At 45.1% G+C, this 23,535-nt stretch overlaps 2 protein-coding genes across 2 annotated transcripts in view; both read right to left on the bottom strand.

Moving 5' to 3' along the window:
* LOC117748337 (wings apart-like protein homolog) overlaps nucleotides 1–10,620 on the bottom strand; it is a 14,778-nt gene extending 4,158 nt beyond the window's left edge. Inside the window, exons 1-13 of the mRNA XM_034557984.1 lie at nucleotides 10,276–10,620; nucleotides 9,072–9,580; nucleotides 7,425–8,154; nucleotides 6,459–6,868; nucleotides 6,235–6,359; nucleotides 3,472–3,564; nucleotides 3,224–3,394; nucleotides 2,977–3,113; nucleotides 1,670–1,781; nucleotides 1,315–1,584; nucleotides 1,117–1,228; nucleotides 943–1,040; nucleotides 740–816 (exon numbers count right to left, since the gene is read on the bottom strand). Coding sequence (XP_034413875.1) covers nucleotides 740–816; nucleotides 943–1,040; nucleotides 1,117–1,228; nucleotides 1,315–1,584; nucleotides 1,670–1,781; nucleotides 2,977–3,113; nucleotides 3,224–3,394; nucleotides 3,472–3,564; nucleotides 6,235–6,359; nucleotides 6,459–6,868; nucleotides 7,425–8,154; nucleotides 9,072–9,558 — 2,822 coding nt within the window. The 5' untranslated portion in view covers nucleotides 9,559–9,580; nucleotides 10,276–10,620. The remainder of the gene's footprint in view (nucleotides 1–739; nucleotides 817–942; nucleotides 1,041–1,116; nucleotides 1,229–1,314; nucleotides 1,585–1,669; nucleotides 1,782–2,976; nucleotides 3,114–3,223; nucleotides 3,395–3,471; nucleotides 3,565–6,234; nucleotides 6,360–6,458; nucleotides 6,869–7,424; nucleotides 8,155–9,071; nucleotides 9,581–10,275) is intronic.
* Nucleotides 10,621–11,278: 658 nt separating this feature from the next.
* LOC117748364 (nuclear factor 7, brain-like) lies at nucleotides 11,279–12,845 on the bottom strand. Its single transcript, XM_034558040.1, has one exon. It carries the CDS (start codon nucleotides 12,789–12,791, stop codon nucleotides 11,373–11,375), a length of 1,419 nt encoding a protein of 472 aa, XP_034413931.1. The 5' UTR covers nucleotides 12,792–12,845; the 3' UTR covers nucleotides 11,279–11,372.
* Nucleotides 12,846–23,535: the final 10,690 nt, after the last annotated feature.

Genomic DNA, 23,535 nt, shown 5'->3' with positions numbered 1-23,535 from the left:
GAGGAAGAGGAGGACGAGCGGAGGAGGAGCAGGAAGAGAAAGAGGAAGAGAAGGAGCAGGAGGAGGAAGAGGAGCAGGAGAAGGAGGGGAAGGAGGAGGAGGAGAGGGGGGAGAGAAAGAGGAAGAGAAGGAGCAGGAGGAGGAGGAGGAGGAGGAGGTAGTAAAGTCGCCACATGAGCGTCTAAGGAAATGAGAGGAAACTGGATATTTTATGGATATAGTTTAGGACGTTTAATTGAGTTAAACTAAACAAATTAACATTATTAATTTAAAAAGGTCTTATGTAGAAGTTCAGATGAATTATTAATTTAAAAAAAGAAAAAGACTTGAGGGCAGAAACAGACGAGGTCATCCCTCTCTCTCTTTCTGTGATGTCAGAGGGCAAAGGTCACCGCTGTGACTGACAGGATGTCACCACCAGGAAATGAAACAACAAAACCCTCATAATGATGCGCACAACCACCATCACACACACACACACACACACACACACACGCACAGTAATCTGTGTCCTAAAGAATTCTCTCAAAAGGACATTTTTGCATTTAATACACAGAAGAAGAAGAAGAAGAAGAAGAAGAAGAAGAAGAAGAAGAAGAAGAAGAAGAAGAAGAAGAAGAAGAGCTGTGTAGATCATAAGTGACATATCCGGGGTCAGAGGTTGTGTGTGTGTGTGTGTGTGTGTGTGTGTGTGTGTGTGTGTGTGTGTGTGTGTGTGTGTGTGTGTGTGTGTGCTCACTTGGCAGAGGAGTTGATGAGTGAGGAGTCTTTGTAGGCGATCAGGTAGCCCTGGTTCTCCGGGTTGTGGACCGTCACCTGCAGGAGCACAAAGGAGAAGAACCTTTGGTTCCACACTAGGTTTTATGTTCACGTCGCGTTCCGTCGGTTCCACTCAAAGATCCCGCTGGCCCTGAACACAACGCTCCTCGGTGCTCCACTTACACTCTCCAGCACCCGTAAGCACCTCTCGGCGCCCCACAGAGACGACACCATCTTCTCCTTCTCGCCCTCCTGGTTCAGGTTGTCCACGCACTCCCTCACTGTGGAGGAGAAACAACAGTCAGGACCCGGGAGCGGCACCAGGTCTGGGACCAGTCCAGCAGGAACGTGTGGAACCTTTATCTACGATGTGGTCCAGTCCCCCCAGCAGCCTCAGCTCCTCTTTGAACCAGTCTCCTGCCCTCTTTGAGGTCAGGGACAGCAGCGTCTCCATGGCCAGGTGACCCGCCTGAGGAGAGAGGAGGCCCGGTGAGAAACATCTGGGTTCTGTGTTCTCCGACGGAGCTCCACAGAACCCTCTCTGACGCTCGGTACCGTTATGTTCTGCAGGTCCAGGTGCTTGTTGTGCACCGTGTCGCAGAGCTTCCTGATCTTCTCCTTCATCTTGGCGATCTCCCTGGCGCTGAACTGAGTGCTGGGGTCCGCCTCGGTCTCCGGCCCCGTGCCGGCTCCGCCACCTTGGTCCTGGTCCAGGTCCATCTCCAGCAGCCGGATCATCAGGTCCAGACACGACCGGTCCAGGTCCATGTTCAGCCGGTCTCTACTCAGGATGTACATCAGAGACGCCGTGCACAGAGCCAGGTTCTGCAGACGGGGAGGAGGAACCCATGTGAAGAAGAGACTCAAGTGTAAAGACACGTTGTGGTTCTGCGGGGCGTTGGTTCCGTACCGGGTGCTGCGGGGCGTCGTTGAGTGTTTTGAAGACCTGCGTCACCTTCCCTCTGGCCCGGAGGTGCATCCTGAAGCTGGGCATCGCACAGCGCGTCGCCAGGCTGATCACACTGGAGGAGCACACACACACACATGGTGATAAACACACACACAGTGATACACACACACACGGTGATACACACACACACACACGGTGATAAACACACACACACACACACACACACACATGGTGATACACACACACACATGGTGATACACACACACACACGGTGATAAACACACACACACACACACATGGTGATACACACACACACGGTGATACACACACACACGGTGATGCACATGGACCCCCTAGAGGAGCTGTGATGCACATGGACCCCCTAGAGGAGCTGTGATGCACATGGACCCCCTAGAGGAGCTGTGATGCACATGGACCCCCCTAGAGGAGCTGTGATGCACATGGACCCCCTAGAGGAGCTGTGATGCACATGGACCCCCTAGAGGAGCTGTGATGCACATGGACCCCCTAGAGGAGCTGTGATGCACATGGACCCCCTAGAGGAGCTGTGATGCACATGGACCCCTTAGAGGAGGAGCTGTGATACACATGGACCCCCTAGAGGAGCTGTGATGCACATGGACCCCCCTAGAGGAGCTGTGATGCACATGGACCCCTTAGAGGAGGAGCTGTGATGCACATGGACCCCCTAGAGGAGCTGTGATGCACATGGACCCCCCTAGAGGAGCTGTGATGCACATGGACCCCCTAGAGGAGCTGTGATACACATGGACCCCCTAGAGGAGCTGTGATACACATGGACCCCCTAGAGGAGCTGTGATGCACATGGACCCCTTAGAGGAGGAGCTGTGATACACATGGACCCCCTAGAGGAGCTGTGATGCACATGGACCCCTTAGAGGAGGAGCTGTGATGCACATGGACCCCTTAGAGGAGCTGTGATGCACATGGACCCCCTAGAGGAGCTGTGATACACATGGACCCCCCTAGAGGAGCTGTGATGCACATGGACCCCCCTAGAGGAGCTGTGATACACATGGACCCCCTAGAGGAGCTGTGATACACATGGACCCCCTAGAGGAGCTGTGATGCACATGGACCCCTTAGAGGAGCTGTGATGCACATGGACCCCCTAGAGGAGCTGTGATGCACATGGACCCCCTAGAGGAGCTGTGATGCACATGGACCCCTTAGAGGAGGAGCTGTGATGCACATGGACCCCCTGGAGGAGCTGTGATGCACATGGACCCCCTAGAGGAGGACTTGGATGTAGGTCGGGTCCTCACCTGAGGCAGCGCGTGTTCAGAGGCTGGCCGCTCTTCAGACCGGTGGCCAGGTACTCAAAGTCGTCGGTGAACTCCTGGTTCTCTCCAAACTCCACCACGTCGTTGAAGTGCTTCACGTGCTGGACGACGGTGTACAGCTGGAGGACGCAGGGGGGCGGGGCCAAAGAGGGGGGCGTGTTAGTAAAGAGTGACAGGGAGTGTGGCGGAGAGGGTGACCCTCGAGTCCCTCACGTGAGGAACCGCTCACCTCCTTGTGCTCTTTGCGGCACTTGAGAGCCGTGATGGTGTCCTGGTACAGGTCCGTGGGCAGGGTGACGAACTTGGTGACCTTGGGAGGAGGGGGAGGAGCCTTGAAGACGCCGTCGTCCTTCTGGGCGTCGGAGGGCTCCTTCCTCGACCCCCCCGCCGAGACGGGCGCCTGGCGAAGATGAAAGAAGTTACTGTAAACGGCCGCGCGAGGAAACAAACGTCTTCGCTCCGTCGCGCTCCACTTACGGGGGCGTGTGATCGGCCCAAGAAAGTGGGAGGAGTCTCCTCTTCCCTCTCCAACGTCCAGTGTCTGGCGTTGTACACAGCTTTGGTGGGAGACTGAAACACACACACACACACACACATTTAGTTATTACACTTATATAACCACAGGGTGTTGTAGATTGATGTCATAAAATATGATGACAGACATTCAGAGCTTCAGTGCATTAAAAACTCGGCACAACCCCATAAATGACATCGTTGTCTTTTCATCAAATATAACATTTGAGAAGTTGAACCTGTAATTTATTCATGTGGCTGTGAATAAAGTTCCATAAGCTCAGTAATGTCTCACAAACGGATGAAAAAGGACAAGATGCATATTAAAGTGGAGCGAGTCAGCCAGCACTGATCAAACAGCTGGATGCCCCCCCCCCCCCCCCTCATCCTTTCACTCTTGGCTCGTCTCCTGCCCTCTTCATGTATTTTTGCCAAACCTGTGGTCGGTGGTCGCCGTGGCGACGACGACGAAAAACAAAAGAGAAGAGAGTTGGCCCGAGAGCGCAGCGCCGAGGGAGGCGTTACACCGCGGGGTTAATAAGGAGAGACAAAAGAGGAGTTTGGGGATGAGCTGGAACATCAACAATAATCTGAATGACACAGATGGACTGGACCCCCCCCCCTCCTCCTCCTCCCCCTCCCCCGCCGCTAAGCAGCATGGGAGATGCGAGTGAGGAGGAAGGCCTCGGCAGTCACATGTTGAGCGTCTCTTCATTGACGGCTTTGTGGGAACATGAAACATGTTGTTGTAAATTGAGTCTTTCAGGTCCATTATTCTGGACTACATTCATAACGAGCCCAAATACAACATTTAAGAGGTTCTTCTTTGTTCTGTTGTGCTGCTGACGCGCAGAACCACGGAAGACTGTTCTCTAATGAGCTCGTCTGTGGGGTCATTACAGGAGAACGCTGCTCTGATGAGGGTCACGGTTATGGATCACTGAATAAACATCTCCTTAATATGGACGAGTCCAGCGTCATGATCAGAAACTCTAAAATCTCCCAGCAGCCTCAGCGGACCCGACAGGAGGCCAACGTTTGAATAATGAGCTCAACTCGGCTCTTAACCGAGGACGGCGTGAGGGAGGAAGACCATTAGAGGAGGAGGAGGAGGAAGAGGAGGAGGAGGAGGAGGAGGAGGAGGAGGAGGAGGAGGAGGAGGAAGAGGAGGAGGAGGAGGAGGAGGAGGAGGAGGAGGAGGAGGAGGAGGAAGAAGAAGAGGAGGAAGAGGAGGAGGAGGAGGAGGGGAAGAGGAGGAGGAGGAGGAGGAGGAGGAGGAGGAGGAGGGGGAGGAGGAGGAGGGGAAGAGGAGGGGGAGGAGGAGGAGGAGGGGGAGGAGGAAGAAGAGGAGGAAGAGGAGGAGGGGGAGGAGGAGGAGGGGGAGGAGGAAGAAGAGGAGGAAGAGGAGGAGGAGGAGGAAGAAGAGGAGGGGAAGAGGAGGAGGGGGAGGAGGAGGAGGAAGAGGAGGGGAAGAGGAGGAGGAGGAGGAGGAGGAGGGGGAGGAGGAGGAGGGGGAAGAGGAGGGGGAGGAGGAGGAGGAGGTGAGGGAAGAGGAGGGGGAGGAGGAGGAGGAGGAGAGGGAAGAGGAGGGGGAGGAGGAGGGGGAGGAGGAGGAGAGGGAAGAGGAGGGGGAGGAGGAGGAGGAGGAGAGGGAAGAGGAGGGGGAGGAGAGGGAAGAGGAGGGGGAGGAGGAGGGGGAGGAGGAGGAGAGGGAAGAGGAGGGGGAGGAGGAGAGGGAAGAGGAGGAGGGGGAGGAGGGGGAGGAGGAGGAGGAGAGGGAAGAGGAGGAGGAGGAGGAGAGGGAAAATGAGGGGGAGGAGGAGGGGTGGAGGAGGAGGAGAGGGAAGAGGAGGAGGAAGAAGAGGAGGGGAAGAGGAGGAGGAGGAAGAGGAGGGGGAGGAAGAGGAGGAAGAGGAGGAAGAGGAGGAGGAGGGAAGAGGAGGAGGAGGAGGAGGAGGAGGAGAGGGAAGAGGAGGGGGAGGAGGAGGAGGAGGAGAGGGAAGAGGAGGGGGAGGAGGAGGGGGAGGAGGAGGAGGAGAGGGAAGAGGAGGAGGAAGAAGAGGAGGAGGAGGAAGAGGAGGAGGAGAGGGAAGAGGAGGAGGAAGAGGAGGAGAGGGAGGAGGAGGAGGAAGAGGAGGAAGAGGAGGAGGAGGAAGAGGAAGAGGGGGGAGGAAGAAGAGGAAGAGGAGGGGAAGAGGAGGAGGAGGAAGAGGAGGAGGGGGAGGAGAAGGAGGAGGAGGAGGAGGGCAGGTAAAACCAATAGAGACAGAGTGGTGGGTCCATGGGGTCCATGCTCGTGCTCTGTAGTGTTCAGTCTACATCACTCCCCTCCAGCTCATCCTGAGCCCCTTCAGGAGACCTTCTCGCTTCACCGTCCACACAAAGTTAAAGTAAAGGAAGAGAGCGGCTGGAGGATCTGGTTCTACTAGACTGGAGGATCTGGTTCTACTAGACTGGAGGATCTGGTTCTACTAGACTGGAGGATCTGGTTCTACTAGACTCCTCCAGCAGGAACCGCTGACGATGCACGTTCAGCAAATATGACGTATTGATCACATCCATAAAGAGAAGGGGAAATCAATAGAGGCTGAAACCAGTCAGCAGTCTGAGTGACAGGCCATCAGCCCAATGACGAAGGAACGCCCCCCCTCCCCTCGTCAGACATGAATAGACCAGAGCCCCCAATCCCACACACACACACACACACACAGTACTGAGGCGACTGACCTTCTTGTGGGCGCTGAAGATCCTCCGGAAGGTGTCCGGGTTCTTCTCGGTGGCTTTGCCCTGAGACGGCCTCCTGGGAGCCCTGGCCAACACCCTGAGGCCGTCCTCGGAGAAGTCCAGCACGTCTGCAGACAGAACACGTCACCATGAACCAGAATACAGGCAGGGCGAGGCTACACCAGAGGACAACAGGTCTGTGGATCAGATCCCGAAGGCAGAACTACCTGCTCGGATCCTGCTTTCGGAGTTCTTCTTGTTCTCCTTGGCTGCCGGTCGGTCCAGCATCTCCAGCCTCTCCAGCCTCTCCAGCCTCTCCAGCCTCTCCAGGGTTTCAAAGGGATCGGGCGGTTCCTCCGTCAGGGCTTCCTCCGCGGTGACCACCGGGGTCCTCTCTCTCTCGGCGGCGGCGGCCTTCTTGGCCCGCCTCCTCTCTTTAGCCCCCTCCTCCTCCTCGTCGTCCTCCTCCTCGCCGTCGCTGTCGCTCATGTCGTCGAAGCCGAAGTACTGGATCTTGTAACTGGACGGTCCGTCTGCGTTGTCGCCGCCGGTCTCCTCCAGGTGGGCGTCTGCATCCTCGAAGCCAAACAGGTCCGGCTTGCTGTCCTTCTTGGACTTGGTCTGGGTGGGTTTACACCTGAGGAGAACGAACAGGGCGTTAAAGGATCAGGTCTTTAGTCCAGTGAAGGAGCAACCTGCCACATTGAGGAGACACTTCCTCCTGAATGGAGTTGTTCTGGCATCCTGGGACTTCCTGTCTGGGTATTTATTGTCTTAATAAGCATAAAAGTGAATGTGCATGGCGGGTTGAAGGCGTTGACCTGCTCACACTAGCTTGAACCTACTGGCTGCATCATGACACCAAAGGGAAATGTTCTGGAGATCATTTCAGGCTCCGGGCTGTGAGCCTCCAGCATGTACTCAACCACGTAGAACAAATAATTAAAAGATTAAAAAGACTGCTGCTGTTCAATTACATGCAAACCAGCTGAACCGGTATTCCTCATTATGACGGAGAACCAACAGCAGAACCTCCAACATGAGTAATCCGATGCGTCTAGAGTCCATGTTCCTACAGGTTCTCTTCCAGACTCAAATCTCCAAACACCTGGCGGTATTTTAGACACTTGTTGCTGGTTAATTTGCACATAACAACAACAATAATAACAATAATAACAACTTGTCCGTTCTACCTTGTGTTTTGTTGTTCCATCTTCTTCCGCTGCCATCCCGCCTCTTCCAGCTCCGTGGTGCTGCCGGAGCCGGCGGCTCCACTGCTGCCACTAGAGGGCGCCGCCTCGGCGTTGAACTCCTCCACGCCACGCTCCTGGATGGTGACGTTGCACATGGACACGGAAGAGGGGTGCAGCACCGTGAAGTCCCTCGTCCTGCCCCGGCCCCGCCCCCCGCCCGTGGCCTTGCCGTCGGACGGGGGTTTGGGGAGACCGGCACCGGGGTCCGAGGCTTTGCCGGAGCCCCGTTTGGTGGGCCTCCGGTACGTCCGACAGTTCGAGTTTCTGACGAGCGACGGGTTGGAGGAGGTCTGGGAGGAGTCGGACGTCTCCACGAGGAAGTCGGAGTCGCCCCCGAGGTCCTCGCTCTCACTGGGGCTCTGGGGCCGTGGGGGGGAGGGGGACTTCTCACGCCGGGTCTGCCTCGGCTCAGAGCCCACGGTGATGCCCGCCGTGGCCCAAGACAGCGTGGGGGCGGGGTTGCGAGGCTGCTGGCTGGGCGAGGGCAGGCGGAGACCCATGATGGCGTCCCAGGAGTCGTAGGTGGACTCCGCCTTGGACCCGGTCTTCAGGGTGGTGGTCTTCAGGGTGGTGGTCTGCGCCAGCGGCTTCTTGTCGCTCTCAGAAGCGTTTTGGTACCACGAGTAGATGTTCTGCTTCTCCGACGACGAGGGCGTCTGCGGGGGCTTTGCTGCGGACGGAAGACAGACCCAGGGTCAGTGAAGACACGGTGAGCCTGAAGCTGGAGGATACCTTCCACGAGGACGACTGATCAATTCATCATAATGAATATTAATATGCTACTCTCTCAACCTGATTTACTAAGATGGTAATGGATCTGAGCAAAAGGAGAACTTAGCAATTAAAAAGTGGGAAAAGCATGAAGGTTAAAACGCTGAATTATCACAGAAGCTGTGAAATTAAATCTCATTTAATTATGTGACAACGCGTCAGCTGAAAGCCGTCCACAGCTTCCAAACCGGCTACGTGTTGACTGACACACACACACACACGCACACGCACACGCACACGCACACGTTGTTTTACAGGCTGCTATGCGAGCGCAGCCGTCTGAGATGAGCACCAACAGTGTTGAGCTCAGCTTCATCAGCTCCGGGTCTCAGGAAGGAGGCGGAGCTTCCATAACGATCCTAACAATACTCCATGATGGGAGCATCACTCCTGCACTCGGACCAGACCACCACCACGTGAGTCCACACGGCTCAGCTGGCTCCCTCAGAGCCGCTCTAAAGGGGGGTGGCGGTCCGAGGGGCTAGTCTCTGGCAGGTGGCCAGCAGCCGGAGGAACGGCGACGCGGAGTTCCTCTCAAAGAACACGGGTTGAAAATCACTCAACTCTAGAAACTGTGTGTGTGTGTGTGTGTGTGTGTGTGTGTGTGTGTGTGTGTGTGTGTGTGTGTGTGTGTGTGTGTGTGTGTGTGCGTGTGTGTTTTACTGCCGATATGATTATTGAAGTCTAGTAACCTTTAATAAGAATCCATCTGTACTGAGATACTTCACACATTGAGCAATAGAGGCATTGATACTGAAGACCCGGTGCAGTCCTGGTCCAGCGCTAGCCGGGCCCACTTCGTATTGGGTGCATTACCTTTGCTGGCACTGCTGCTGTTGAAGAACCGAGCGGTGTCCTCCACCAGCCCGGGCTGGCTCCTGTCGTTGGCCAGCCATGACGCCCCCCGGGCCGACCCCAGAGCGTGGGACCCCCCCTGGAGGCTGGACCTGCTCCCCGTGTCCAGAGAGAGCCCCGGTCTCTCTGCCCGCGGGGGCTCCGCGGAGCTCGGCTTGGCGGGCGACGACTTGTTTCCGCTGCGAGACGAAACCGGCTTGGATTCCTCGTCGCTGTCGAATCCGAACGGATCCTCCAAGCCGGCTCCACACGGACGGGGTCTCTTGTAGACCTCCAGGACAGAGTCGTTCTTGGGCGCGCCGACACGCTTGGCGCCCACCTTGGCCTTGTAGGTGGTGTCGCCCCATTTGGTGCTCAGGGTGCCTCTCTTGGTGGACAGCACCTCGTCAAACTTGGACGTGCCCTCTCCTCCCTTGCGGCTGTAGGTTTTACCAAATCTGGACGTCATTGTTGCATCTGGGTCATATTCTCTAAGACGAGAGAGCAGAAAGGAGGGTCATCAATCATTATTGTTATTTAACTTTACAACATGACAGAGTCCAGAGGACTGTAGGTCATCAAGAATATATAAAATAATATTGATATTATAATGTAACTTTACAGCAGCAGTCGACAGGACCGTGGGTCACTGACATCACAGGTGTGACTCCCCACATCAAGGATATATATGATGTATAATATTAAATAGAGTATATAATAATATTAGATATGTTATTATTAAACTTTACAACAACAGAGGACCATTCTTCACTGACATCACAAGTCTGATTCCTCACATCAAATATATATTTTAAATATAATAACATTACACATAATAATATGATATATAATACATAGTATGTATATAATAAATATTATACATAATGAAATGATATATTGTGTTATTTAACAGAGACCAGACAGTTTAATAAAAAGTCTCCCTCTCGATGTTTTTGGCTCTCATTTAATAAAAAAGGTACAAGTAGTTAGATGAATATAAGAGAGGCGTGACGTCATCAAGGTGTGAGAATAAACTAGCAAACAAGGCTAACGTTAGCTTATCTGGCGAGCTAACAGCTAGCTTCGAGCTAACAATAACCACAAACTGCGCGTCGAGCCGCGAGACGAAACCCACCCCCGTGCGCGCGCACGTGGACCGAACATCGGGCCTTGCCCTCATACTTACTTGGTGAGCTAAAGGTCCGATGCGCGCGCAACACGCTCCAGAACCGAGCCGTCCCCGTGAGCTCGAGCAGCACCGTCGGGGCCTGTTTCTCCGCTTCGAGCAGCACAATATAAACAAGGCCCGGCGGAGGAGCCGTTAACGGCCGGCCTGCGGCTTCAGAAACCCAACGGCTGGAAGCGCGCGCGCGGACGGTTGGGAGCGGACGTCGTGTCCGAGCCCACGGAAGAGTACCGGCTCCGGTTTTTACAGCTAAAACGCACTCGATTGTCTCCTCCGGGTCGCGACGAAGGTTTCCATTGGACTCCCCCGCTGCGTCAAGCTAACCGGGGCGAGGAGCACGTGACCGGAAGCGGGGGACGTCAAGCCTTAAAAATAAAAGCACGCGTTGAACGTACGGAAAGAACGTTTTAGCGACGCATAGTTGACATGCATGTATGTATATTATATATATATAAAAAATGACATTTGACAAGTTGACACAGACCCCTTTCATCTATATTATATTCAATGTCACGTTGATTGCTCCGTGTTGGTCTAGTTTGTTTTGTAAATCCAAACCGGAACTGGTCATCTATCCTATTTCGACCTTCATCAATCTGAGCGCAACGAATGCCGCGTTCAGGTGCTCCCATTAAACTCGTTAAAAAATATCATTATATATGATGGCCCGTGAATGCGGCAAAAATATATCTGCAGCTCATGGATGGAGTAAAATATATAATAAAGATGAAACTATGGTAAAGAGTAATTTATGATATCTATCATTATTTACCGCATCACTGTGAAAAGTATGCGTTTTTTAATTAAAAATATTTAACTTACTTCAAAAATAAGATCTACCTCCTTCACTTGTTTTACTATGTGCAACATAATTATACTTCAGCTACCAATACAACAAACAATTCATGTCAATAACAGATTTAATACATAAAATATCAGTTCAAGTAGAGATGCTATTCATACGGGTCACTTTAAACACTTTATTTCAGATGATCAGAGATGTTTGCATACTCATAAACTGCTGTTTCTAAACGTTGTACAAACAGTCCATAAATACACCATTTCCTGTCTTATTCCTCATATGCATAAATGTGACCTCAGGGTTTAAATACTCCATCTTCAGCTCTCTCACTCTGCAGTATTACGGAGACCTTTACGGGCATTATCTTCAGAGGGAGAGCATTCCTGGTGCAGAGGTACGGGCACAGCCTCTCGGTGAAGGTGTGTGTGAAGGTGTGTATGTGTGTGTCCGTGTTGGGGTCGGAAAACGACAGCTTCCCTCGGTCCCAGTCCAGATGAACTCTGATGTTCTGGAGCTTCTTTCGGACTTGGAGATCCGTGTATTTATTCACCGGGGAGAACGCGCGGTAGCCGCCGCCGCTGAAGTCCACGCTCCACACCGTAGACCCCATGAACCCGGTCCTGCAAACGGACTCTGCCAACACCCCGAGTTCCCAGTCCTTGTTGTCTCCGACCTCCACGTCCCAGCTGTGGGTCCCGGAGTCAAACCCGGAGCCCAGGACTGAATCCCAGTACGCAAACCTCTCCGGGTTCTCGGGGAGCTGCTGTATCTTCTCGTGTCTCACGCTGGTCAGGTCTGCAGAGAGGATGAGCTCGGGATAGGCAGTGTTTGGATCCAGAATCACGGGACTGTAGGAGACCAGGTCCTTCATCTTGCTCCAGATGTTGAAGGTCAGGTTGCCCAGGTGCTTGGCCTGGTCTATCAGAGCTCCTGAGAGCAGCTGCGGATCCTCTAGCAGGGGGCGCTGCTGCTGGACTCGTTCCACCGAGGCCTTGTAGGCGTTGAGGAACGAGACGTCTTCGGCTCTCAGCTCGGCCTCCGTGTGTCTGACGGTGTCTGAAAGAGCTGCTACCTCTCTGCTCAGAGCCTCCATCTTCTCCTTCATCCTCCGACTTTTCTGCTCCTCTTCCTCCCTCAGTGCAGCCATCCTGGCCTCCTCTTCCTCCTCCAGAAACTGGTGGAGCTTCTTAAACTCTCCCCTGATCTGCCTCTCCGTGCATCGAGACTGCACCTTGATGTGCTTTGCCGTTTGATTGAAGTTCATTTGGAGTTGGGTGAAGACCTGCAGCTTGTCCTGCAGAGGTTGCAGGGACCTCTGGAGCTCCTCCCTGTGGTCCTGCGCCGCCTCGTCGATGGGTCTGAACTTGTGGTCAGTGTGGATCTTGGCATCTCGACAGACCACGCACACCGGCTGCTGGTGGTCCAGACAGAAGAGCTTGAGCTTCTCCGAGTGCAGCGGGCAGAGAGCTGGGGCTCCCAGACCTCTCCTCAGGGAGAAGGTCTCACACAGGTTCCTCAAGGCCAGGTTACGGGGCGGATCCCTGCATCGAGACACGGCCCGGCAGACCGGACACTCGTGGACCTGTTTCCCCGTCCACCAGACCTGCAGACAGGCTCTACAGAAGCTGTGGCTGCACGGCAGGAGGACGGGGTCTTTGAAGACGTCGAGGCAGGCGGGACAGCAGAAGTCCTCCTCTGAGCTGGAAGCCGCCATGTTTTTTTTAAGCTGAATGGTGCCGCTCCTTTATCTGGAAACGCTCCCGTGAAGTCGCGTTCACCCTGAAGTGGTCTGCTGGCCTGTCCCAGTCCTCCCAGTCCTCCCAGTCCTCCCCGTGAAGCTCTCTGGTGGAGTGAATGTCGGAGGGTGATTCTTCTGCTCTGTGTGCGTCGAAGGCTCCAGGAGTTGTGTTCCCGGTCTCAGGTGAGTCACACGGAAGGTGGAGCTCTGGAGCCCCGCCCCTTATGACTCATTGCAGCAGCATGACTGGAACCAAAACACGTCGTTCAGGTTTGGGTCAAAATAAGGTTTTGGTTGAATGACAATGATGTCAATAAGTCGTGTTGTCCCTTTGGATTAAATTAAATCTCTGAACAATTTGATCAAATACATCTAAACATGATGCCGTAGATTATTATAGTGAGTTATTATTAAGTTATACCTCCTCAAATATGACTTTTTACTGGAAATAAGTTTAATAACTAAAGCTAAAGTGCCTCTGTGGTGTATTAATATTAGTTAACTGTAAACAAACTTTAACATAAAAACATGAATCATCTTCACCTCAAAAAGGAGAAACTAAAAGACACGACTGTTGTTACGCTCGTGTTGTATTGATCCTCAAACTGACTAATATTACAATATCTCTGATCTGGGAACACAAAAACAATTTAAAAGCTTTCCTGTGTTTTCGTGTGTGTTGTTTTTGAGCAGAGCTGGAGAAACAACGCTCCTTGCACTTTGACCTTTGCCCTTTGCCCCTTGCCACGGGACCTGAAATGCCCCCGTCGCCCTGCTCGGCTCCTTCGGGGCAGGCGGTCGTCTTGGCATGGAGCTGCTTCACAAAGTGAAGGGGCGCTGAGCCTGGCGGCGGTTACTGGACCGCGAGGCGTTCAATGTCCTGAGCGGCCGGCGGTTGTTGAGAACCTGGCAGAGCTTCGCGGCATCACACGGTTCTGAAGAATAGAGCCGGCACGGGGGCCGGCGGGTCCCTTCTTCTAAAACAATTAGGCCTTTGACAGCAACCAGATAGCAGCCGGAGGATCAAGTCTGGCAGAGACGGGGAGGAAGGAAGCCAAATGGCTTTCTTTGGAGATGGTGGTCCAGAGGAGAGGGGCCTCTGGGTCTTAGCGGCCCCCTTTGTCTTCTCCGGAGCCCCCAAATCCAATCCCCAAAGATAATAACTTATCCTCTTGTGTGCACGAGAACAAAGATCTTTGACGGCTCCGGAGAAAGACGCTCTCTATTTATTGGGCGAGCGACAAAATAAAATCATAAGCATACAAAGCCATCTTGTGAATGTTATGGCAGCGTGCATCCTCCTTATGGACCGGCTACTAAACGGACCCCTGAGGCCAGTTTGACCTACAACATGTTGACAACTTCAAGAGACACGTACCAGCCAGGAAGAGACTTGAAATGACCACAAAGAAACATAAGAGACTTGAAATGACCACAAAGAAACACAAGAGACTTGAAATGACCACAAAGAAACACAAGAGACTTGAAATGACTACAAAGAAACATAAGAGACTTGAAATGACTACAAAGAAACATAAAAGACTTGAAATGACCACAAAGAAACACAAGAGACTTGAAATGACCACAAAGAAACATAAGAGACTTGAAATGACCACAAAGAAACACAAGAGACTTGAAATGACCACAAAGAAACACAAGAGACTTGAAATGACCACAAAGAAACATAAGAGACTTGAAATGACCACAAAGAAACACAAGAGACTTGAAATGACCACAAAGAAACACAAGAGACTTGAAATGACTACAAAGAAACACAAGAGACTTGAAATGACCACAAAGAAACACAAGAGACTTGAAATGACCACAAAGAAACACAAGAGACTTGAAATGACTACAAAGAAACATAAGAGACTTGAAATGACTACAAAGAAACATAAAAGACTTGAAATGACCACAAAGAAACACAAGAGACTTGAAATGACCACAAAGAAACATAAAAGACTTGAAATGACCACAAAGAAACACAAGAGACTTGAAATGACTACAAAGAAACATAAGAGACTTGAAATGACTACAAAGAAACATGAGAGACTTGAAATGACTACAAAGAAACATAAGAGACTTGAAATGACCACAAAGAAACATAAAAGACTTGAAATGACCACAAAGAAACACAAGAGACTTGAAATGACTACAAAGAAACATAAGAGACTTGAAATGACTACAAAGAAACACAAGAGACTTGAAATGACTACAAAGAAACATAAGAGACTTGAAAGAGACTTGAAATGACCACAAAGAAACACAAGAGACTTGAAATGACTACAAAGAAACACAAGAGACTTGAAGGAGACTTGAAATGACCACAAAGAAACATAAGAGACTTGAAATGACTACAAAGAAACATAAGAGACTTGAAATGACCACAAAGAAACATAAAACTATTAAAGAGACTTTAAATGACCACAAAAAAACATAAAAGACTTGAAATGACCACAAAGAAACATAAGAGACTTGAAATGACCACAAAGAAACATAAAACTATTAAAGAGACTTGAAATGACCACAAAAAAACATAAAAGACTTGAAATGACTACAAAGAAACATAAGAGACTTGAAATGACCACAAAGAAACACAAAAGACTTGAAATGACTACAAAGAAACATAAAAGACTTGAAATGACCACAAAGAAACACAAGAGACTTGAAATGACCACAAAGAAACACAAAAGACTTGAAATGACTACAAAGAAACATAAAAGACTTGAAATGACCACAAAGAAACATAAGAGACTTGAAATGACCACAAAGAAACACAAAAGACTTGAAATGACTACAAAGAAACATAAAAGACTTGAAATGACCACAAAGAAACATAAAACTATTAAAGAGACTTGAAATGACCACAAAGAAACATAAAAGACTTGAAATGACCACAAAGAAACACAAGAGACTTGAAATGACCACAAAGAAACATAAGAGACTTGAAATGACCACAAAGAAACATAAGAGACTTGAAATGACTACAAAGAAACATAAGAGACTTGAAATGACCACAAAGAAACACAAAAGACTTGAAATGACTACAAAGAAACATAAAAGACTTGAAATGACCACAAAGAAACACAAGAGACTTGAAATGACTACAAAGAAACATAAAAGACTTGAAATGACCACAAAGAAACACAAGAGACTTGAAATGACTACAAAGAAACATAAAAGACTTGAAATGACCACAAAGAAACACAAAAGACTTGAAATGACTACAAAGAAACATAAAAGACTTGAAATGACCACAAAGAAACATAAAACTATTAAAGAGACTTGAAATGACCACAAAAAAACATAAAAGACTTGAAATGACCACAAAGAAACACAAGAGACTTGAAATGACTACAAAGAAACACAAGAGACTTGAAATGACCACAAAGAAACATAAGAGACTTGAAATGACTACAAAGAAACATAAAAGAGTTGAAATGACCACAAAGAAACACAAGAGACTTGAAATGACCACAAAGAAACATAAGAGACTTGAAATGACTACAAAGAAACACAAGAAACTTGAAATGACTACAAAGAAACACAAGAAACTTGAAATGACCACAAAGAAACATAAGAGACTTGAAAACAAAGAAACATAAGAGACTTGAAATGACCACAAAGAAACATAAGAGACTTGAAAACAAAGAAACATAAGAGACTTGAAATCACCACAAAGAAACATAAAAGACTTGAAATGACCACAAAGAAACACAAGAAACTTGAAATGACTACAAAGAAACATAAGAGACTTGAAATGACCACAAAGAAACATAAAAGACTTGAAATGACCACAAAGAAACACAAGAGACTTGAAATGACTACAAAGAAACATAAAAGACTTGAAATGACCACAAAGAAACACAAAAGACTTGAAATGACTACAAAGAAACATAAAAGACTTGAAATGACCACAAAGAAACATAAAACTATTAAAGAGACTTGAAATGACCACAAAGAAACATAAAAGACTTGAAATGACCACAAAGAAACATAAGGGACTTGAAATGACCACAAAGAAACATAAGAGACTTGAAATGACTACAAAGAAACACAAGAGACTTGAAATGACCACAAAGAAACACAAGAGACTTGAAATGACCACAAAGAAACATAAGAGACTTGAAATGACTACAAAGAAACATAAAAGACTTGAAATGACCACAAAGAAACATAAAAGACTTGAAATGACCACAAAGAAACACAAGAGACTTGAAATGACTACAAAGAAACATAAAAGACTTGAAATGACCACAAAGAAACATAAAAGACTTGAAATGACCACAAAGAAACACAAGAGACTTGAAATGACTACAAAGAAACATAAGAGACTTGAAATGACCACAAAGAAACATAAGAGACTTGAAATGACTACAAAGAAACACAAGAGACTTGAAATGACCACAAAGAAACACAAGAGACTTGAAATGACCACAAAGAAACATAAGAGACTTGAAATGACTACAAAGAAACATAAAAGACTTGAAATGACCACAAAGAAACACAAGAGACTTGAAATGACCACAAAGAAACATAAGAGACTTGAAATGACTACAAAGAAACACAAGAAACTTGAAATGACTACAAAGAAACACAAGAAACTTGAAATGACCACAAAGAAACATAAGAGACTTGAAAACAAAGAAACATAAGAGACTTGAAATGACCACAAAGAAACATAAGAGACTTGAAAACAAAGAAACATAAGAGACTTGAAATCACCACAAAGAAACATAAAAGACTTGAAATGACCACAAAGAAACACAAGAAACTTGAAATGACTACAAAGAAATATAAGAGACTTGAAATGACCACAAAGAAACATAAAAGACTTGAAATGACCACAAAGAAACACAAGAGACTTGAAATGACCACAAAGAAACATAAGAGACTTGAAATGACCACAAAGAAACATAAAAGACTTGAAATGACCACAAAGAAACACAAGAGACTTGAAATGACCACAAAGAAACACAAGAGACTTGAAATGACTACAAAGAAACACAAGAGACTTGAAATGACTACAAAGAAACATAAGAGACTTGAAAGAGACTTGAAATGACCACAAAGAAACACAAGAGACTTGAAATGACTACAAAGAAACACAAGAGACTTGAAGGAGACTTGAAATGACCACAAAGAAACATAAAACTATTAAAGAGACTTGAAATGACCACAAAAAAACATAAAAGACTTGAAATGACCACAAAGAAACACAAGAGACTTGAAATGACTACAAAGAAACATAAAAGACTTGAAATGACCACAAAGAAACACAAAAGACTTAAAATGACTACAAAGAAACATAAAAGACTTGAAATGACCACAAAGAAACATAAGAGACTTGAAATGACCACAAAGAAACATAAGAGACTTGAAATGACTACAAAGAATCACAAGAGACTTGAAATGACCACAAAGAAACACAAGAGACTTGAAATGACCACAAAGAAACATAAGAGACTTGAAATGACTACAAAGAAACATAAAAGACTTGAAATGACCACAAAGAAACATAAAAGACTTGAAATGACCACAAAGAAACACAAGAGACTTGAAATGACTACAAAGAAACATAAAAGACTTGAAATGACCACAAAGAAACATAAAAGACTTGAAATGACCACAAAGAAACACAAGAGACTTGAAATGACTACAAAGAAACATAAGAGACTTGAAATGACCACAAAGAAACATAAGAGACTTGAAATGACTACAAAGAAACACAAGAGACTTGAAATGACCACAAAGAAACACAAGAGACTTGAAATGACCACAAAGAAACATAAGAGACTTGAAATGACTACAAAGAAACATAAAAGACTTGAAATGACCACAAAGAAACACAAGAGACTTGAAATGACCACAAAGAAACATAAGAGACTTGAAATGACTACAAAGAAACACAAGAAACTTGAAATGACTACAAAGAAACACAAGAAACTTGAAATGACCACAAAGAAACATAAGAGACTTGAAAACAAAGAAACATAAGAGACTTGAAATCACCACAAAGAAACATAAAAGACTTGAAAACAAAGAAACATAAGAGACTTGAAATCACCACAAAGAAACATAAGAGACTTGAAAACAAAGAAACATAAGAGACTTGAAATCACCACAAAGAAACATAAAAGACTTGAAATGACCACAAAGAAACAAACACAAGAAACTTGAAATGACTACAAAGAAATATAAGAGACTTGAAATGACCACAAAGAAACATAAAAGACTTGAAATGACCACAAAGAAACACAAGAGACTTGAAATGACTACAAAGAAACACAAGAGACTTGAAATGACTACAAAGAAACATAAGAGACTTGAAAGAGACTTGAAATGACCACAAAGAAACACAAGAGACTTGAAATGACTACAAAGAAACACAAGAGACTTGAAGGAGACTTGAAATGACCACAAAGAAACATAAGAGACTTGAAATGACCACAAAGAAACATAAAACTATTAAAGAGACTTGAAATGACCACAAAAAAACATAAAAGACTTGAAATGACCACAAAGAAACACAAGAGACTTGAAATGACCACAAAGAAACACAAAAGACTTGAAATGACTACAAAGAAACATAAAAGACTTGAAATGACCACAAAGAAACATAAAACTATTAAAGAGACTTGAAATGACCACAAAGAAACATAAAAGACTTGAAATGACCACAAAGAAACACAAGAGACTTGAAATGACCACAAAGAAACATAAGAGACTTGAAATGACTACAAAGAAACATAAGAGACTTGAAATGACCACAAAGAAACATAAGAGACTTGAAATGACTACAAAGAAACATAAAAGACTTGAAATGACCACAAAGAAACACAAGAGACTTGAAATGACTACAAAGAAACATAAAAGACTTGAAATGACCACAAAGAAACACAAGAGACTTGAAATGACTACAAAGAAACATAAAAGACTTGAAATGACCACAAAGAAACACAAAAGACTTGAAATGACTACAAAGAAACATAAAAGACTTGAAATGACCACAAAGAAACATAAAACTATTAAAGAGACTTGAAATGACCACAAAAAAACATAAAAGACTTGAAATGACCACAAAGAAACACAAGAGACTTGAAATGACTACAAAGAAACATAAAAGACTTGAAATGACCACAAAGAAATACAATAGACTTGAAATGACTACAAAGAAACATAAAAGACTTGAAATGACCACAAAGAAACACAAGAGACTTGAAATGACTACAAAGAAACATAAGAGACTTAAAATGACTACAAAGAAACATAAGAGACTTGAAATGACTACAAAGAAACACAAGAGACTTAAAATGACCACAAAGAAACACAAGAGACTTGAAATGACCACAAAGAAACATAAGAGACTTGAAATGACTACAAAGAAACACAAGAGACTTGAAATGACCACAAAGAAACACAAGAAACTTGAAATGACCACAAAGAAACATAAGAGACTTGAAATGACTACAAAGAAACATAAGAGACTTGAAATGACTACAAAGAAACACAAGAGACTTGAAATGACCACAAAGAAACACAAGAAACTTGAAATGACCACAAAGAAACATAAGAGACTTGAAAACAAAGAAACATAAGAGACTTGAAATGACCACAAAGAAACATAAGAGACTTGAAAACAAAGAAACATAAGAGACTTGAAATCACCACAAAGAAACATAAAAGACTTGAAATGACCACAAAGAAACACAAGAAACTTGAAATGACCACAAAGAAACATAAGAGACTTGAAATGACCACAAAGAAACATAAAAGACTTGAAATGACCACAAAGAAACACAAGAGACTTGAAATGACTACAAAGAAACATAAGAGACTTGAAATGACCACAAAGAAACATAAGAGACTTGAAATGACTACAAAGAAACATAAAAGACTTGAAATGACCACAAAGAAACACAAGAGACTTGAAATGACTACAAAGAAACATAAAAGACTTGAAATGACCACAAAGAAACACAAGAGACTTGAAATGACTACAAAGAAACATAAAAGACTTGAAATGACCACAAAGAAACACAAAAGACTTGAAATGACTACAAAGAAACATAAAAGACTTGAAATGACCACAAAGAAACATAAAACTATTAAAGAGACTTGAAATGACCACAAAAAAACATAAAAGACTTGAAATGACCACAAAGAAACACAAAAGACTTGAAATGACTACAAAGAAACATAAAAGACTTGAAATGACCACAAAGAAATACAATAGACTTGAAATGACTACAAAGAAACATAAAAGACTTGAAATGACCACAAAGAAACACAAGAGACTTGAAATGACTACAAAGAAACATAAGAGACTTGAAATGACCACAAAGAAACATAAGAGACTTGAAATGACTACAAAGAAACACAAGAGACTTAAAATGACCACAAAGAAACACAAGAGACTTGAAATGACCACAAAGAAACATAAGAGACTTGAAATGACTACAAAGAAACACAAGAGACTTGAAATGACCACAAAGAAACACAAGAAACTTGAAATGACCACAAAGAAACATAAGAGACTTGAAATGACTACAAAGAAACATAAAAGAGTTGAAATGACCACAAAGAAACACAAGAGACTTGAAATGACCACAAAGAAACATAAGAGACTTGAAATGACTACAAAGAAACACAAGAAACTTGAAATGACTACAAAGAAACACAAGAAACTTGAAATGACCACAAAGAAACATAAGAGACTTGAAAACAAAGAAACATAAGAGACTTGAAATGACCACAAAGAAACATAAGAGACTTGAAAACAAAGAAACATAAGAGACTTGAAATCACCACAAAGAAACATAAAAGACTTGAAATGACCACAAAGAAACACAAGAAACTTGAAATGACCACAAAGAAACATAAGAGACTTGAAATGACCACAAAGAAACATAAAAGACTTGAAATGACCACAAAGAAACATAAAAGACTTGAAATGACCACAAAGAAACACAAGAGACTTGAAATGACCACAAAGAAACATAAAAGACTTGAAATGACCACAAAGAAACACAAGAGACTTGAAATGACTACAAAGAAACATAAAAGACTTGAAATGACCACAAAGAAACACAAAAGACTTGAAATGACTACAAAGAAACATAAAAGACTTGAAATGACCACAAAGAAACATAAAACTATTAAAGAGACTTGAAATGACCACAAAAAAACATAAAAGACTTGAAATGACCACAAAGAAACACAAGAGACTTGAAATGACTACAAAGAAACATAAAAGACTTGAAATGACCACAAAGAAACATAAAAGACTTGAAATGACCACAAAGAAACACAAGAGACTTGAAATGACTACAAAGAAACATAAGAGACTTGAAATGACCACAAAGAAACACAAGAGACTTGAAATGACCACAAAGAAACACAAGAGACTTGAAATGACCACAAAGAAACATAAGAGACTTGAAATGACTACAAAGAAACATAAAAGACTTGAAATGACCACAAAGAATCACAAGAGACTTGAAATGACCACAAAGAAACATAAGAGACTTGAAATGACTACAAAGAAACACAAGAAACTTGAAATGACCACAAAGAAACATAAGAGACTTGAAAACAAAGAAACATAAGAGACTTGAAATGACCACAAAGAAACATAAAAGACTTGAAATGACCACAAAGAAACACAAGAAACTTGAAATGACTACAAAGAAATATAAGAGACTTGAAATCACCACAAAGAAACATAAAAGACTTGAAATGACCACAAAGAAACACAAGAGACTTGAAATGACCACAAAGAAACATAAAAGACTTGAAATGACTACAAAGAAACATAAGAGACTTGAAATGACCACAAAGAAACATAAGAGACTTGAAATGACCACAAAGAAACATAAAAGACTTGAAATGACCACAAAGAAACATAAAACTATTAAAGAGACTTGAAATGACCACAAAGAAACATAAGAGACTTGAAATGACCAAAAGACTTGAAATGACCACAAAGAAACATAAAAGACTTGAAATGACCACAAAGAAACATAAAACTATTAAAGAGACTTGAAATGACCACAAAGAAACATAAGAGACTTGAAATGACTACAAAGAAACATAAAAGACTTGAAATGACCACAAAGAAACATAAAACTATTAAAGAGACTTGAAATGACCAAGTCTCTTCCTAGTTGTTTGGTGTCTCTTTGTGGTCATTTTGTGTCTCTTTGTAGTTGCTCCCTGTCTCTTAGTATTAATGTTGTTGTTAGTTTTTGTCTCTTTGTAGATGTGTAGTGTCTCTTTGTTGTCAAAATGACCACAAAACAACTACAAAGAGACACAAAGAGACACCAAACAACTACAAAGAGACACAACATGAACCCAAAGAGACACCAAACAACTACAAAGAGACACAACATGAACCCAAAGAGACACCAAACAACTACAAAGAGACACAACATGAACCCAAAGAGACACCAAACAACTACAAAGAGACACAACATGAACCCAAAGAGACACCAAACAACTACAAAGAGACACAACATGAACCCAAAGAGACACCAAACAACTACAAAGAGACACAACATGAACCCAAAGAGACACCAAACAACTACAAAGAAACACAACATGAACACAAAGAGACATCAAACAGCTACAAAGAGACACAAAATGAACACAAAGAGACACCAAATGAACCCAAAGAGACACCAAACAACTACAAAGAGACACAACATGAACACAAAGA

The sequence above is a fragment of the Cyclopterus lumpus genome, chromosome 19, assembly GCF_009769545.1.
Source record: "Cyclopterus lumpus isolate fCycLum1 chromosome 19, fCycLum1.pri, whole genome shotgun sequence".
Lineage (NCBI taxonomy): Eukaryota > Metazoa > Chordata > Actinopteri > Perciformes > Cyclopteridae > Cyclopterus > Cyclopterus lumpus.
The sequence above is the reverse complement of the archived record's forward strand: the minus strand, read 5'-3'. Positions and strand labels throughout refer to the sequence as shown.